Raw genomic sequence first — 18,466 nt, 5'->3', positions numbered from 1 at the left:
AAGAGCCAGACTCATCAAATGTTTACATCTCCACAATCTTCTGGTACACGTCTGTCAACTAGGCTCTTGAGTAATCTTTGTGGGTGAGATGCAGAAATGAGGTCTGGGATGCAGTCTAATAATTGGCTTGATCAGCCATCCTCAGAGCTGCACCCAGCTGTTCACAGGCATGGAAGCCAACATGAGAAGGTGGTTTCTGTTGACCTGCCCCAGAGCTCTTGCCTTGACCCTGACATTTCTACACTTTTATCAACCGCTCAGATATGCTTAGATGATGCATATATCAGGTTTGTTGATAATATAAAGCTCAAAGCACTAATGAATTTGGATGATAATCAGGATTAAACTTGATATCCCTTATCCCAGAGCAAGGGCTGAAACTAAGATTATATTTAAAAAGAATAGATGTTGGCTTCATTTAGGTTCTAAAATCAGTTGCGCAAAACAGGGAGTAGAAGTCCTAGTTTAACAACAGTTTGGGTTGTGAAAAATAGTTTTAGTGCACTTGATATTAACCAACAGTATAGGCAAGATTACTGTCATCTTTGGTTGGATTCATAGATGATAGTGTCCACATCAAAAAGGTCAGGAACAAACAATATAACACTGTACTGAAAGTGATACATTTTGGGCCACGAGTCAGGGATGTAATAAGAGGGAATGCCTTTATTGGGTAGGACGTTGGCCCACGTGACCTTAAAAGCACCTCCTAAATCTGATTATGCAGTTTAAATTGAGCTCCCAGGCACTTAAACATGAATCTGCCCATGTCTAATTCAGCTTAGTAACATTTATGTAACATATAACAATTGTACATCCTTTCCTTGCTTTGTAATGAATATCTATCCTTATTCTTTTTTACTTAGTGATTATTCCTTGGATAATGATATAATCATGACTCAAAATAAGTTCATCTACTCTTTGACCCCCACTGGGTTAAATTAAAGAGACTATTTCCAGGTATTCTTTAATTATCTAAGATCATACTTGAAATTAGTTCAGAATGATGTATATTTTGAATAGCCATAAAATAGACGTGTCTTCAGGTTCTAAAGTAAAAATGCACAGTCCCCCTAATCAAATTAGACAAAGACGAAAGACAAACGTGTTCACTCAGGGTACTCTATGTTTACTCTACTGCTCTGTATTATATTTTGGCTTTCAAAGGTATTTGTTTATAGTGTAGAGTGAGCACTTACCATTCCTTTTGAACACCACCATCTGAACCTCTTTCCCACCTTGGGGGCTCTCCCACATTATGAGGCAGAGCCCATTCCTCACTATGGGAGCTAAAAGTGCCAGATGCTTCCTTTCTCAGACACCTTGCATCATAGGCATGGGCCCATGACCCAGACTGTGCCTCAGGGGAGCAATGCCCCTTGACCAGTACTGGGGGGTCGGTGGGGCTAGCTTCAAGAGTCTGGACCTGGTGGCAGCAGTAGAGGTGTCTACACTGGACCAACCATTTTAAGGGTTATTTTTGGCTATGTAACCTCTAAACCCAGTTCTCTAGCGCTCCTGGAAATTGTGTGGGTTACCTTCAGAACAAGTTCCTTGTCTGCTTAAATAGGCAGAGCTAGTTTCTGTTCCTTGTGATAAACTTTTGACTGGTAGAGGGTGCGAGTCCATGCTTATGTTGGCATATTGGTCAGTCTTTAGGACCTGTTGAACACAAAACACCCTGAAAGGCACGAAAGGAAACGTTTATTCATTTTCTGAGTATTTCTGGAACAAGGCACCTTGCTTGGCATTGGACAGAAGGAAAGGCACACAAATCTGGTATTTTCAAATTAGTGCTACGGGGACAAGTAGGAGGAGGTAGGGATGCCACAGGCAAACAGGTGGAGGCAGAGATCCTTCTGTGGATCTACTGATTCTAAAGATTGATTTAGTTTGGAGATGAAGAGTTAGGATAAGAAAAGTTGCTTTTGGGGAAAATATTGTATTTCATCAATTCCAAGAGGCAAATTTTTTTCGTCTTAACATTTATGAAATTAGGAAACATTGTTAGAGTGTGCCATGTTTTAGTTGCCACTTTTTTCTCCTCAGCCCATCTATCATTTTTCACTGAATCTAAGATGTCATTGATATATACTATTATATTTTTTATCACTAAGAAAAAAGCTCAGTAGTAATTACTAAAAAATGACAATACCTAACACCACACTGGGGCCTCTAGAGTAGGGGATTTAAAGAGACCCTAAGAGAACTAAGTCAGTTGTGGAAATGGTATGGGTTAAATACCAAAATCCTGCTCGTTGTTGTAATTTCCCAAAGTTGTTGAAGAGGAATGGATTTACCTCTAACTTCTGTTATGAACAAATTCAGGTACTAATCATCATGTCCTTGCTTGGCTGGAAAAAAATGCCCAGTATACTTACAGTGATTCCCAGTGGTTGGCACCTTTTTTTTTGGTAACTTTTTTATTTGGAAAATTTCAAATATATATAGAAGTAGACAGAATAGTGTAATGGATCCCAATATTCAGTAATCACCAACTCATGACCATTGCTTTTTGATTTCACCCCTACTCTCTATCTACCCCGTTTTATTTTGAAGCAAATGCTAGGCACGTATCGTACCATTTGTAAATTTTTCAGTGTGTATCTCTAAAAGATAATGACTTTTCAAAAACCCGTGGTCACAGTATCATTATTACATGCCTGAAAAAGGTATCTATAATTTGTGGCATTTTTTAAATAAACAAATATTGTATTTATTGTAATTAGGTTTTAAGATGCTTTTGCTTTGGAAGTTTTTAAAAAGAAAACCAAATTAGGTCCACTTCAATGTCCACTGATTTCTTTTTAAGAAATGTATATAATGCTGACAGGTCATAGAGTAGCTCTGTAATAATATTTATCTTGATTTTCCATTCTGAAGCTTTCTTTTGAATATGTTCTCTGGTCAGGATTTGTACAAAGAATATACACTCATGCGTCACTTAATAATGTGGATACATTCTGAGAAATGGGTCGTTAGGCAATTTCGCTGTTCTGTGAACATCACAGAGTGCACTCACACAAATCTAGATGGTATAGCCTACTACATACCTAGGCTATATGGTATTCATCTTATGGGACCACTGTCATATATGCAGTCTGTCACTGACTGAAACGTTATGAAGTGCACGACTGTACTGAAGTTCTTGCCATTTCCAAAGCAATCCTCAGAAAAGTCCTATCTATCCCTCTATTATTTTTGTTCCCAAAGGGAGGATTCATAGTTACTGTATCAAATAACTTGGACATTCTGTTAGATAATGGGCACACATCACATTGAACCATGTCAACATTTGTTAACTCAAACTCTTCCACTTTCCTATTAAATATTTTCAGTGCATCTTCATCTATGTCAAATCTAACATACAACCTGCAATGCGTGGCCTGGTTGGATACTGTTCTAGAAGTAGCTTTTCAAATCCATCCATTTGTTGCAGGTGACTTTCTGGTTCTTTGAGCCTTAGTTTCTTTTTCTTTTCTTTTTTGTTGAAGTGTGGGTTCACAGGGTTTAAGGGCACTGGACCTCAGGAGGCTGGAAGCATCTCCCTGTGTGTGTCCTCTCTTTTACATTTAAGTTTTTGTTTTTATCAAAGTAATACTCACACATCATTTAAGACATCATATAATTATATAACATTATAATGAAAAATAGCAATCCTCTTACCCTAATCCATCTCCATTCCAGATTTGTTTCTCATAAATACCCACTTTAATTCTTTTAGCTGTTTCTTCTGGTGGGTTCAACCTTACTTTTAAATAGTCAGCTTATACTGCTATTTCTCAATTTTTTTAAAGTATTAGATCCACTGATTTTTTCCTATTGAAATGAAGATTTAACTTTCATATGTAACTCCTCTGTCTTACACACATGCACTTCTTCCTCAATTCTCCCAATATTACTAATTTTGTTAATATGATAACAAATTAAATTAATTAATTAGTGAATAACAAAATAAGTGTAAATTTTGACAATGTAAATTTTATTTACATTTGATTATACAGTAGTCCCCTCTTATCTACAGGGAACACATTCCAAGACCCCCAGTGGATGCCTGAAACTGTGAACCCTATATATGCTATATTTTTTCCTATACATACACATTTAAGGTGTAACAGCAAAACTAGCAAGAATTTCTTTTTCTTTCTTCACAATTTCACAGATAGAAGATTCTTTCTTACCATAGATCTTAACAACCTGAGTATACAATTTGTTTTTCTTTCCTTATTAAATCGAGAACTTTCACCTTTTCACTTAAAGGGAGCGCTTTATGGCTTCTCTTTGGCATATCCAAATTGCCAGCATCACTACTCTTGTGCTTTGGGGACATTTATTAGGTATAATAAGGGTTACTTGAACACAATCACTGCAACAGCCGATTTGATAAGCGAGATGGTTATTAAGTGACTAATGGGCAGGTACAAATATAGCGTGGACATGCTGGACAAACAGGTGATTCATATCCTGGGTGGGATGGAACAGGAGGATGCCAGACTTCATCACGCTACTCAGAACAGCGTGGAATTTAAAACTTATAAACTGTTTATTTCTGGAATTCTTTGTTTAATATTTTTGGTCTATGGTTAACCACAGGTAACTGAAACCAAGGAAAGGGAAACTGCAAATAAGGCAAGACTACTGTATTTTCTTTTTGTACAACTTTTTGTTTTCCCAAGTATTAGTACTTGGCCTATTTTTACTTGCTTATTTTTCTATTACACATATCACAAATTTATCCCCAAACCAATAGAACTGTAAATATTTTCTCCATACATTCATACATGTCAAAAAATCTGTCGGTTCCAGTTTTTTTCATGGAGACATCCTTTTTTTAAGCCCTCATTCACCATCATTCTGAGAGTTCCTTTCACCGTTCTCCAGTAGGGAACCTTCTGATTCCTGGGTCCAATGTCTTTCTCATTCCCCATCTTCATTTTGGTGGAATGCTTCCTTTAGAAGCTCCTAAAAAGGCATGCTTGGGAGGTACATGGAAGGCCTTGTGTGTCTAAAATTGTCTTCATTCTCCCTTCATGCTTAATATTTTGGCTGGGTATATAAATCTAAATCAGAAAGAATTTTTTCTCGGAGTTTGTATTCCTGCTTCTATGTTCCTCTTGACAAATTGGACACTTCTGATTCTTAGCCCTTTGTATGTTTATTTTCACTCCCCTGCTGGAAACTTTTATGTTGTGGAATTTCATCATGACGTGCTTCGGTGAGGATCTTTTGTCATTTAAGGAGCTGTGTGCCCTGTGGGCCTGTTTGATCTAAAGACTCATGTTCTTTAGTTCTTGGAGAATTTCTTGTATTATTTGTTTGACAGTCTTTTCACATACATTTTCACTTTTCTTTCTCTCTGGAATGACTGTTATATGGATGTTGATTCTTTTTCTCGCCAATTTTCTCCCATTTTTCATCTTTTTATCAATTTCTTCTTGACAGATTTCCTCAAATCTGGAAGATTTGTTCAACTTGATCTTTCATTTCTGTCATTTAAGAAAATTTCCATAAACATTTTCTTATTCTCTGAATGTTCATTTCTATTATTTCTTGTTCCCTTTTTTCTTATATTTGTGAAAATTAATTATGATGTATTATAGTTTTCTTCTCTTTGCATTGCCTCTGTTTCTTCTAAATTCCCTTTTTCACCTTTCTTTGTTTTGAGTCTTTGTAATTCACTCAAGTTAGAAACTTTCTTTAATTGTCTGATAGTCTCTGGCTATATGTTCATATTTAAGGTGGAGGCACTAAAATGCCGTTTGGAAGCTTTCCGTGGGTTAGGGGGGGCTTCTTGACCACTTGGCTTCACAGTAGTCCCATTAGAGGTTGCTGCTTCATTGGGGGAAATCCACATGTGTCTTGGGTAGTTTCCTGAGGGATAAATCTCCAATAACCTATGAAGGAGCATTCTGGCTGCTTCTGTTCTGGGAGTTGAGTGGAAGAAGAAGCCTGGATAAATCTTAGATTTGTCATGTAGACTTTCACATAACCTTCTTGTATTCAGTGTGACAGCTCAATCGCATTTTCTCATGTCTGAACCTTCAGAGCCTTTCTGGCTCAACCTCTTCAGGAGGAAATCTCACCTCTTCTGATAGAATGGAGAGGGTCTGCAGTTTTCTTAGCACCCAGTAACCTGTTTGCTTCCAGGCCCCTGGAAGCACCCCAATTTGCTCGGACCTTCCTGTCAAATGTTTCTAGATAGATGACCTCACTATGTTCTGATTATATGAAAGTGAAAACTTTGCAAAAAGCCTCAGTTTAGATTGGTTAAACCATATCCATTTAATGTTAATGCAAACATGAGTTTACCATTCTTTTATTGTGGTTTTATTTAGAAATTTAATTTTTAGAACTAAAATATATAGGAGGCTGGCCTGGTGGCATAGTGGTTAGGTTCACATGCTCTGCTTCAGCGGCCTGGGGTTCACAGGTTTGGATTCTGGGCATGGACCTATACACTGCTCATCAAGTCATGCTGTGGTGGTGTCCCACATACAAAATAGAGGAAGATTGGTGCAGATGTTAGTTCATGGTGAATCGTCCTCACCAAAAAAACCCCACTAAAATATATAATTGAGAATGCACAACATCTAGATTATTTTTGTGGGAAAATGGATTAATATTTACGTTTTGGAATTTCTTTATTCTTTTATAGATTAAAACAAATTTCATCAGTACTGCTCTCCCTGCTTTTCTTCCTCCATGAAAACAGTACATACATGTAGGTGACCACAGTGAAAGCCAGAAAACCACTGTCCCTTTGAAGCAGATCATAAATATATTTGCAGGCAACCCCAAATTCTGTGGCCTGCATAGCCTCCATTGCTATAAATCACAAAAATAAACTCTGGATGAGTGTTTTATTTCTGAAGAAGGGAAAAAACCTTAGCGGTCATTTTCGTGAGTGTCAGCAGAGCGTTTTTCAAGCTAATCACCAGAGAAGGAGGAATGGAAAGTTCTGGAATGTGGCCAGAGGGAGATTGTTATGCATGAGCATTATATTTCTAATATGACGTGTGTGAAATGTAAATGCACAATTTGAAAGATTTTTCATTTCTCTGGGATAGTAAATGTTCATATTGCTTGCTCTCTCTCCTTACATGCCCCTGTATAAAGTCAAAATTGTGCTCTATATATGTTTCAAATGCTCATAAATAGCCTTAGAAATTTTTCTTTACCTTCTCTTCTCTCCCCTCCCATTCCCTTCCCTCCTCGTTTCACGTGGTAAGTCTGATTGCGTTATATCCTTTGAAGACAGAGTCCCTCATCTGTCTGGGTCTCCCTTGCACTGACAGTGCTGCTTAGAACTTGACAAAATATGAAGTGTGATACAAACTTAGCCATTATCTTAATTGCTAATTTAGACTCGTTTATTCACCCAATTTGAATCTGACACTTGGCCCACCTGATTTAAGAAGACTGACCTCCTTGTGTGTTTTTGTGGGTCAGCTCAGCTAGAGCCAGCCCCTCACTTGGCAGGGCTTACCGGCTACTCCTTAGCCGTAAGACATCTGTGCCCTTGCCTGCTGTTCCCACAGAGACGTGCTTCCTGCTGAGGTCAGCCTTGTTTTGGAGAAGTTTCTCTAATTTCTTTAAAACCAACCACAGGTATGCATACATACAAAGCATAATAGAGAATTGATGGGAGCTGTGAGCTGAATTAATCACATCTTAAAACTAGCTTGGGGCCAGCGGTTAAGTTCCCGCACTCCACTTCAGTGGCGTGGGGTTCACCAGTTCAGATCTGGGGCATGGACATACACACCACCATCAAACCACACTGTGGCAGCATCAGACATAGAGGAACTAGAAAGACTTACAATTAGGATATACAACCATGTACTGGGGCTTTGGGGAGGAAAAAAAAAAGCGGAAGATTGGCAAGAGATGTTAGCTCGGGGCCAATCTTCCTAACCAAAAAAAAACTACCTTGGCTTCAGTTATCTGTAAGTTTTGGCCTGTATCAGACTGGTGCCTTTCTCCTCCATTTTACCCTCTCCATCTAAATATAGCCTTCACCGAAGAAAGGGTGCAAAAAGAGAAGCCTATATCTGTTTCTTTCGCAAATCTCTGCCTGCCTGCCTGCCTGAGGGATGTTACCATTTTGATTTCACTAGCCTTCAGCAGGGCGCAAGTACATTCTGTGAGACCATTTAAGAGGGAAACTGAAATTCCCACATAGTTAAGATAACTTACTTAGAGTTGATTACTGTCATCAGGAAATTTTCTCAGTTATTTTTAGAAAATATTTAAAGTGACATAGTATAATAAAAACACAGGATAAACGGAACTGAACTAAATTGGCCACAAGCTCTCTTCTAATACCCAGAGCAGCTTTCGATCAATCTTATTTTTAGGGGAGAAAACTATAAAAGTTATTATTTATGAATTTGTGATTCAATATGACATTGTTTCTTTCTTCTTCCACCTGAAATAAAAGAATAGCTCAAACTGAGGAAATTAAATCTGTGGCAAATAATTTCTATGTTGCCGATCTTGACTTTATCATCTGCAGAGTGAAGTTGTGTGTGCCTCTCTTCCCCAGCTGCTAAACTGAGGGGTTTTTTTACTACTACTATAAAATGTTGCCCAAACTTGCCCTTTTTAATCTAGATTCAGGGTAGGGGGAGTGACGTGTTTTCATCTTCTGGTTAGCATTAATTACAGTAAGTTTTGTTTTGAGGTTGACCTATTTGGTTAATTTTTTTCTCCTAGTGGTGTCATAGCATGAAAAGAAAACAAGAAGCAATTAGGGAAATCTAAAGGAGAACGGAACTTATTTTCCTTTGCAATGAATTTCAGAAAACTAATTTAAGTTAGTTTTTATCTCTTACATAAATTTGGAATATTTTACCCACCATTAGATATATTTTATGTTTGCTAAAAAAAATAAATAAATATTTTTACCTACAAAGGAAAAGGTGCAATGTATTATGAAAACTAGACCATACAGAGGTAGACTGAAAGAAAACCGAGGGAAAATGCCAGTTTGAAGAGCCTGTCACCCTGACCATGACTCAAAGAATAATTTGGGGAGAATGAAATCACCACACGGATAGCAGTGTGGACCAGGAGCCTGAATTTCATTGGATTTTCTAAACCCAAGGGAGCACTAGATTTACATTGGGGGGAGAGAGGGGATATTTTTATTATTAGTTATATCAGAATTACTCTGTCAAGGATTTATATGTCCTTGAAAATGTGGCCTCCATGAAGAATACAAAGCCCATAATTTTTTTTGAGGAAGATTAGCCCTGAGCTAACATCTGCCACCAATCCTTCTGTTTTTGCTGTGGAAGACTGGCCCTGAGCTAACATCCATGCCCATCTTCCTCTACTTTATATGTGGGAGGCCTGCCACAGCATGGTTTGCCAAGTGGTGCGTAGGTCTGCACCTGGGTTCCAGACCGGCAAACCCTCAGCCAGTGAAGCGGAAGGTGCAAAATTAACCCCTGCGCCACTGGGCTGGCCCCTAAAACCCATAATTTTTGACTCTGTTATATAACTTCTTCCCATAAAATTTTTATGTTTAGAAACTTTCAGCTCTGTAGTACATCTGCTTCCAGAAAGGAAAGAGGCTTCTTTTCAGTGGCACTGTTATTCAAGAGCTATCCCCTAGCTACCTCCCAGAGGAACTCTCTTACATTTTGAGTTGCAGGTGTACATCCAGGCCTTGGTTATCTCCAGCTCTGCAGTTTCCTTTGAATTGGATACACTGTACATTCTCTTCATTCTTGTATCAATTCAGAATTTTACCTCAGTGGTTTCCAGAGGCAGCACAGAAAGTTAACTAACAACACTGTCTCAGGAGCCAGGCTGCTAGGGGTTTGAATCCCACCTCTGCCACATACCAGCTGTGTGACCTTGGAAGCTTCCTGAACCTCTCTGTTGCTCAGTTTTCTCGGCTGTAAAATGAGGATATTATTATTATTTGTTTTATAGGATATCTGGTAAGCGAGTTAATATAAATAAAGCCCATAGAATATTGCCTGGCGCATGGTAAGCACTTTGTAAATAATAGCTTTTATTCATAAGACTGTAAGTTAAGACCATTTTAAAAATTAAATTTTATTTTTAAATGTACTCTATACAACATTTTTTAAAAAACTGGGGCAATCCCAAATTAGGCAAATTATAAGAATAGAACAGTATTTACTTTGTGAATTGCCTTTTATTTATGTACAAACATTGAGTCCACAAAGCATTTTGGTTGTCATAGAGGATGCAGTCAGTCCGAGTTTGGAGGGCTACATAGAAAGCAGCGTTTTTCATCTCATGTGGGGATTATGATTTTAAAGACAGGAGTTCTGTTCCCTCTAGTTGAGTCTCTAATTTATTCCCTGGGATGTTCAATAGATAGATCAGCTTCTAAGAGGTAGGGTCACCCCAGTGGTACTTTACAAAGAGCCTCGGGGAGCTGCTCCCTCGAAGGAGGCAGAGCAAGCTCCTTGATGCCGGGCGAGAGGACGAGTTTTCAGAAGCAGCAGCCCACTCCCCGCTGCCCCTCTCCTCTCAGCTGGAGAAAAGGTACAAGGGCGCACAGCCCCACACGCAGCGCTGAGGCGTCCATTGATCTCTGGAGGGGTTTGATCCACCGAGCGCAGTCGTTTGATCCTGCCCTTCGGCGTAGGTCGGGGCAGCGGCCCGTCCGCGAGGGAGAAGTTACTGCAGACAGGCTGAGAGGCTCAGGAAGCCCAGAATTATGATCACATCCTTTATTTTGATTAAACAAAGACCTACAAAGTTTTTTTTTTCTTTCAGTGGAGAGATTTTTAGTTTGTTTTATTAGTGCTGTTATTGATCAGGGCTGTTACAGAAGTGCATTTCTCTAAAAGGGTACAGAGTTCATTTCAACAAATCTGTGTTGAGCGCTCTGTTAAGCTAAACGTACAGAACCAAAATGGGAGGCAGAGAGGTGTTTATTTGGGGATCAAAGAATTGTAATTCAGGGAGCACAGATTCAGGTAGAAATCCAGTGTCCCCCTAGGGAGTAAAAGTCAGGGGCTTTTAAAGGCATAGAAGGGAGCTTTGCACTGCAAAGAATGTTAATTGGGGTTGGAGGCAGAAAACTAATTTTGGCTAAATAGAATTGATTGCTAAAGCTAGCTAGAGGGAGGCAAAAGGCCGTCACTGTGGCGAGCTGCAGGTTCAAAATTCCTGTTCTGCTCCATGAGGACGTGCCTATGACCCATTTCCTTAACGGCGTCAGGGCTCCATGTTAAAGCTCTTAAAGGTAAATGACTCTGTTTTGTTTCTCATTTCACAACTCAATGTGCCAGGCATTGTATCAGGCCCTGGGGCTTCTCTGGTGCCCTAGAGGAGCACGTAGTCCAAAGGGGAGAAACATGAAACCGATCCTTTTAGGACAATAGGAGCGATTTAAAATACAGCAGGTAATTCTGATGTCCACCTCAGGTTAAAAACCCCTCTGGAGAGGAAGGTGTCGGGAAAGGAGAGCTGACAGAGCGGTTTTCGTGCTCTCCTTGCATGCTGTGAAACAGGTGGCATTGGACTTAATGTCTGACCAAACAAGAGCGAACTTGATGTAAATACTACCTCAATCAATCTGAACTAAACAAAAAGTATCAGTGTTTTTCAATTAGTGAGACAGATATAAACAAGGCAAGTAACTTACATTTAATCGAGTTAAAGTCAACAGGCTGGTGGGTAAAATACTTGAGAAGCCTGTCAGGGCTACCATTTTGTTAGAGCTGTGTGCAGACAGAAGCAAACTCAAGTTTTCCCCGACCTTCGGCCCTGCCCAGCCGCTGGAGAAATGCTGCTTTGCCTACAAAGGAGGCCTAACGCAAAGGAGTCGATTAGCACAGCACCACTCGTGGAAGAACAACGTGGAGGACATTGCTCTTCTGTAGTGACTCCCTGGGTATCATACGTTGCGCACCAAGTATGATTTGTTCCATGTTCCTGCCTTTTACACAGATTGTCTAGTTAACGGTAAATAGGACATTAACAAGTATGCCTCCTTCAAAACAAAGCTAGATTTAAAAGTAAACTGTAATTCTTTTTTTTTTAAGGTATCCTTTTTGGCGAGGAAGAGTGGCCCTGAGCTAACATCTGTTGCCAATTTTCTTCATTTTTTTTTTCTCCCCCAAAAGCCCCAGTACATAGTTGTATATCCTAGTTGTGCGTGCTTCTAGTTGTTCTATGTGGGATGCCACCACAGCATGGCTTGATGAGCGGTGTGTAGGTCCGTGCCCAGGATCCAAACCAGTGAACCCCAGGCTGCTGATGTGGAGCATGCAAACTTAACCACTACGCTACCGGGCCGGGCCCTCTTTTTGTTTTTCTACAGAAAACATTTAGAGAAGTTATTTAATGAATACCAACGAGCAGTGCCTTAGATACCATTTGCACAGGCTTTCTTCTGCCACCAAAGCCCTTTTTGGTGTTTTCTCATCGGGGGACAGATAATTAGAACTAATTGCTGTCTTTGTTTCCTGTTTGGATGACAGATAATTAGAACTAATTGTTATTTTTCTTCCCTTCACTTTTCCTATCCAATCAGTAAGGCCAATTGATTCTACTTTCCAAATATTTTCCACTTCTGTTTACTTCTTTCCATCACCACTGTCATTGTCCCAGTTCAGGTCACGAGTTGCCAGAATTCATTTTAACAGTCTCCTAATTGATTCTTCACTTATCAAAATGATCTTTTACTTTAGAGGAGGCTGTAATAAAGAATGGCTGGGGCTGGCCCCATGGCGTAGTGGTTAAGTTCACGCACTCCACTTTGGCAGCCCAGGGATCACAGGTTTGGATCCTGGTGCAGACCTACACACCGCTCATCGAGCCATGCTGTGGTGGTGTCCCACATACAAAATAGAGGAAGATTGGCATAGATGTTAGCTCAGGGCCAGTCTTCCTCACCAAAAAAGAAAGAAAGAAAGAAAAGAATGGCAAAATATTAATACGATGAGCAATGAGTATTGCTCATTGAATGCATATTACATATCTGTTACTATGCTAAGCACCTTACATGCTTTGGTTCATTCAGTCCTTAGAACAACCCTGCAAGGTAGTTATAATTACTCTCCCCATCTAACAGGGAAAAAACTGAATCCTGGAGAGGTTAAGCAACTTGTCTGAAGCTACTTGGCTAATTGGAAATCCCAAATATGAACTCTCTGTCTCCAAAACTTGTACGCTTAATCACCGTGCACACTCTCTGCCATATTTGCCAAATCTCCCCTTAAATAATAGTGAGGCTCCTTTATAGTATTAAACTATTTTGCATTATCCAGCACAGTGCTGGGCACAGAAATGTTCGAGAAGTTTTTTGAAATGGGTGGATTCAGGAACCCCCAGGTACAGGAAGCTGAAGGATTATGTTACTTCATTTCTCCCACATCACTATGAAATGAGATTTTTAGGTAAATCAGTTTTCTAGTGTCGACGAAAATAATCCATATCCAATCTATAAATGAAAATTTGGGTGAGTTTATTCTGAGCTTAAATCTGAGGATTATAACCCGGGAGAGTCTTTCCACAAAGGAACAGAGCACTCCAAAGAAGTCGGGGTATAAGGGTGGTTATATACCCTCAAAGAGGATGTTTCACATAGGATTGAAATGTCCCTTTTACAATAGTCGCGAGACTGCTCTGTCGGCACAGCGATTGATGGAAATAGCAGGTAGGTCTGCTGTCTTGGTGAACACAGCAGGGTGGCAGTCTGTTGTCTCCAGCTGGGTGGTCACAGGTGAGCTGGGAGGTGAGTGCAGCAATCAGTTCCCAGCCTAAGGAAAAATGCTTATCCCTAAGGAAATGCTAATGTGGGGGAAAGTTGCACCTTTATCTCAAGGGCCTTTGTTCTGGCCATAGGAAATGTCTAAGTAGATATGCAATGCGTGCTCAATAGCCACAGTCAGGCCCTTTTGAAAAAAAAAAAAAAAAAAGTCAGGCCGAATTAGGTTTATACCAAATGGCTTCCTCATATACTCCAATATATCCTATTGCTTGCCATTTTTATTTGTCACTAGCTAACTGAAATTCAAACATTTAAGGATAAAGTTTTTTTTTAATTTCAATAAAGTCTTTCTAAACTATAGCCTATTCTTTACTACCTTAATAGCATGACAATTCTAATTTAATAATATCCTAATGACAAAGAAATATTGTTACAAACAACAGGTGTTGTATATGCTACTTACTTAGTTATTCCTTCTGGGCTGTGCTTTTATTTACCATCTGTATACTGAGGAATCCGAACTCTTTGTGTCCAACCTGGACTGCTATCCTGACCTTCAGATCCATGTATATCCACACTACCACTTGACTCTGCAAACTCAAAATGTCCCAGACATCGCCAAATACACCCAGACACCGAACCTGCATCTCCACAATTCTGTGTCTTAGTAAAGATTCCACTGTCTACCCTGTTGCCAGCCACAAACATGGGCATAATGTTTGACTCCTCCTTCTCCTTCTCTAACTTCCACTCAATTAACAAAAATTCAGTTGATTCTACCCTCTAAATATCTCTCAAATCCATCCACTTCTGTCTCTGTCCATTGCCTTATCCTGCCATTATTATCTTTGCCTGGATTATTGTAACAACCTTCTAAAGGTGTCTCTACCTATAATTTCACCACAATCCAATTTATTCTCCATGCGACAATCACATACATACATACTACAATACACAAGAGTATATTTTTAAAACTAGAAATCTGATTATGTTGCATCTCAGTTTGAAAACTTTCAATAGTTTCTCATTGCTCATGGGATAAGAGTCAAACGTCTGTAATATTGCTTACAAAGCTTTTGATGATCTGACCGTTTCTTGCCTTTCCATATCCAGCCGTCCCTGCTTTAACTTGTCCCTCTCACTGAGCAACTCACTAGTAGATTGAACATTTTCTCTTCCACACATTGTGTGTTTGCATTTAGGACTTTGTATATGCTATTTGGGGAACCCCCTGACTCCTACATCTAGGATAGGCATCTCGCATCTCATTGTCACAGCACCCATTTTCGTTTGTAATACAGTAGTCCCCTCCTTATCCGCACTTCCAGTTACCTGCAGTCAACCACAGTCTGAAAATATTAAATGGAAAATTCCAGAAGTAAACAATTCATAAATTTTAAATTGCATGCCAGTTCTGAGTAGCAGGATGAAATCTCACACTGTCCCACCCCCTCCAGCCTGGGACAAGAATCATCCCTTTGTCCAGCATATTCATGCTGTATACGCTACCTGCTCATTATTCACTTAGTAGCCATCTTGGTTATCAGATTGACTGTCATGGTATCACAGTGCTTGTGTTCAAGTCACCCTTATTTTACTTAATAATGGCCCCAAAGCCCAAGGGTAGTGATGCTGGCAATTCAGATGTGCCAAAGAGATGCCATAAAGTACTTCCTTTAAATGAAAAGGTGGAAGTTCTCAATAAGGAAAGAACAAAATGTGTAAGCTGATGTTGTTAACATCTACAGTAACTTTTATTACAGTATATTGTTATAATTGTTCTATTTTCTTATTAGTTATTGTTGTTAATCTCTTACTGTGCCTAATTTATAAATTAAACTTTATCACAGGTATGTATGCATAGGAAGAAGCATAGTATATGTAGGATTTGGTACAATCCGTAGTTTCAGGCATCCACTGGGGGTCTTGGAACTTAGCCTCCTCAGATAAGGGGGAACAACGGTACTGTGTTTAAGTACCTGTTTGTTTTCCTGTATCATCTTCTCTCCTTTCCTCCCTCAAGACTGTTGGATCTAGAGAATGGAACTGATGCCTCTCTTGTTCACCCTGTATCCCTAGGCCTAAGTCTGTGTCTAGAGCATAAGCACTAACATATGGTAATAATTTTTAAATTTTAGAATAGTTTTAGATTTACAGAAAAGTCCCAAAGATAACACAGAGAGTTCCCTTTACAGCACCCAGTTTCCTTTATTGTTAACATCTTACATTAATTTATTTGTCACACTAATGGACCAATATTGATAGCTAATTATTAAATAAAATCCATGCTTATTCACATTTCCTTAGTTGTTACCTAATGTCCCTTTTCTCTCCCAGGATCCCCCCCAAGGTACCACATTACTTAGTTGTCATGTCTCCTTCGGCACTTCTTAACTGGCAGTTTCTCAGGCTTACCTTGTTTTTGATGATCTTGAGAATTTTCTCTAGTCTGTTTCTTCCTGACTCATTCCAACTTGCAGCTTTGTAGGCAGCTTCTGGTGTCTTCCTTGTCAGAAGGAAGAAAACCAATAACCTGATATTGTAGACTTTGTGAAAGTAAATTGTAAACTGAGAAGAGCTAGACAAATATAAAATCTTACTGTTTAGTTCACAGTGCCAAAAAAAAAAAAAAAATGGGGCCGGGGCATATCATTCATTTGATTGGCTCTTAAATAGCTATTTTTTAGCTTAAAGACATTGCCAGTTGCTCCTAGTTATTTTTGAGTTGTACTTCTGGAAGGCTGAGGCTGCCACATTTAAAACCGTGAGATATCTGGAAATCAGGTGGTTAATTTTATGATTCTTCATTTTTATTTATTTTTTTACAAATACTATTCTTCTGGTTATAGAAATAATACCCAAAATAGAGAAAAAGCTTACTATTGAAGAGATTGCTCATGAAACTAATAATTCTTCTAGCAAGCGACTTAAAATGAAAGACTAATTGTATAATTATAAGTGAAAGGCTTTAGCTATGATTTCCATCCATTGAATTGCGTTGCTACGTGGGCAGTTCGGTTGATAATGTTCTGTGTGCATAGCGTGTTGTCTGCTTACTAAGATAAGCAGAAATTTGGGGTTTGGGATTTCCAGCCCCCATAATAGTAAATATATCTAATTTCTTCCCACAGCTTACGCTTACTTTGCTAAAGGCAAATTTGGAAGCAATTACTTGAGAACAGTTTGGATAAGATCTGGATAATCAAAACAGGCACAATGAAGCACTTCCTGAGGTAAGTGTGTAGGGTTCCCTGGACAAGCCCTCTAAAATAGAGAAACTTCCTTGCCAATTAGGATAATATTTCAATTCACCATGTGATTCTGTAACCAGGTCTCTTGGGATTGCATAAAATAGCATTGTGTTTTGGCTAACAGTAATTTGGTCACAAGGTTCCTCTGCTAACTCCATATGCATATTATATTGAGAGCACTTAAAAGTAGTAGATTACAAAGCATTACAAGACTGCACGGGGCAGGGAGTACTTTGGACAACCTCACACCACGTCTATCTCTAAAGAATGGTGTGCTGCTGACCTTGAGGTTGACGTTTGAGGAATTAGTAGTCTAGGAATCAATGTAATTTGTGTAGAATCATTTTCCTGAGATAAGGAATTTTAAATATTTCTTAATTTAGATTTCAGTTGGCTGGCCAATCGACACAGGCATTTTAAAATGTTCATTTTTGGTAAAAAACAAATGTTCTAAGTCTTGCTGTTCCTGCCTCAGTGATGCCTCTGAAATGCGCGTTGTTGACTCCCTGAAGATTGTGCTGTGTGGAGTGCTGTACATGTCAGTGGGTTTGGGAGTGATCTTGTTTTGTTTCGAAAGCCATATGGCTGGACCTATAGTTAGAATTATTTCCAAGAATGTTGACTGCCATTCACAATTCTATTAATGAAATTCTTGGAGAAATTTTTAATCATATTAAAACACAACAAAATAAAGTTAGTCTGGTCCTGAAAGTTAGAAAATAAAACACACCTCGCAGAATATTAAGTCTCTTTCCCTCAAGATGGCGGCCTACCCCTATTACACATTCTCACCCCTTGCAATGGCTTGTTTTCTCTAAGCAAATGATTAGTGGGCTTCTTCTTTTAGGGAAGTGACAGTTCTTTCAGTGGCTGCATGAAGGTTTTCTTTTCCCCACTGGTTTTGGTTGTATCATTGTTTCTGAAGCACCTAGATCAGTTTTTGTGGGATTCATTATCTTTTGCTGCTGGAGCTTAGAACTGTGAAAACTTCGCAGGAGGTCACTATTAAACCATTTACAGGCATTAGCATTTGTTTTATTCTGTAGAATACTCTTCATTCTGTTTATCTCAGCCATGTAAAACGAAAGTATTTGAAAAATCACTAGGACATTTGCCAGCAAAGTATTTGATCTGATACGGTTTTTGGTTGCCATGGTAATTAACCCATCTGTTTACACATTCATGAAAAATTGGTATTTATGAATCCCTCCTGAATGTAAACATGGTGTCTTTTAGCTGTAGAATCATGTGAACAGAACGATTTAGTGTTAGATGAAGCTTAGAAGTCAGGAGATCCCTTTTAAAAGAGAAGATGGCTATGATGAGGTTTGCACCAACCCTTGTACTACTGGATTTCTTCTTTAGCATCTTGTTTTAGAAAAACTCAAGTGGCCTCAAAACCAGCCATTTTAGGGGAAATAGCAGCACTGGTTTCTGTTAGTTTTTTGTTAGACTGAATAGATGCAACACTGTGTTTAGTAGAGATTATAACATTTTAAAATTAATTTGT

The 18,466-nt window shown here is 39.0% G+C and overlaps 1 protein-coding gene and 1 pseudogene across 7 annotated transcripts in view; one reads left to right on the top strand and one right to left on the bottom strand.

The window, feature by feature from the left end:
- Nucleotides 1-18,466, top strand: part of ELMOD1 (ELMO domain containing 1) — a 63,736-nt gene that overhangs the window by 5,734 nt on the left and 39,536 nt on the right. For all 7 annotated transcript variants that reach the window (XM_070490348.1, XM_070490344.1, XM_070490351.1 and 4 more), the window contains exon 2: nt 16,837-16,938. In XM_070490348.1, the coding sequence (XP_070346449.1) occupies nt 16,922-16,938 (17 nt within the window). In that variant the 5' untranslated portion in view covers nt 16,837-16,921. The remainder of the gene's footprint in view (nt 1-16,836; nt 16,939-18,466) is intronic.
- LOC123278951 (rRNA N(6)-adenosine-methyltransferase METTL5 pseudogene) lies at nt 2,759-9,732 on the bottom strand (annotated as a pseudogene).

Source organism: Equus asinus, chromosome 20 (assembly GCF_041296235.1).
Source record: "Equus asinus isolate D_3611 breed Donkey chromosome 20, EquAss-T2T_v2, whole genome shotgun sequence".
NCBI classification, from domain to species: Eukaryota; Metazoa; Chordata; class Mammalia; order Perissodactyla; family Equidae; genus Equus; species Equus asinus.
Note: the sequence above shows the minus strand (reverse complement) of the source record. Positions and strands in the feature narration are given on the sequence as shown.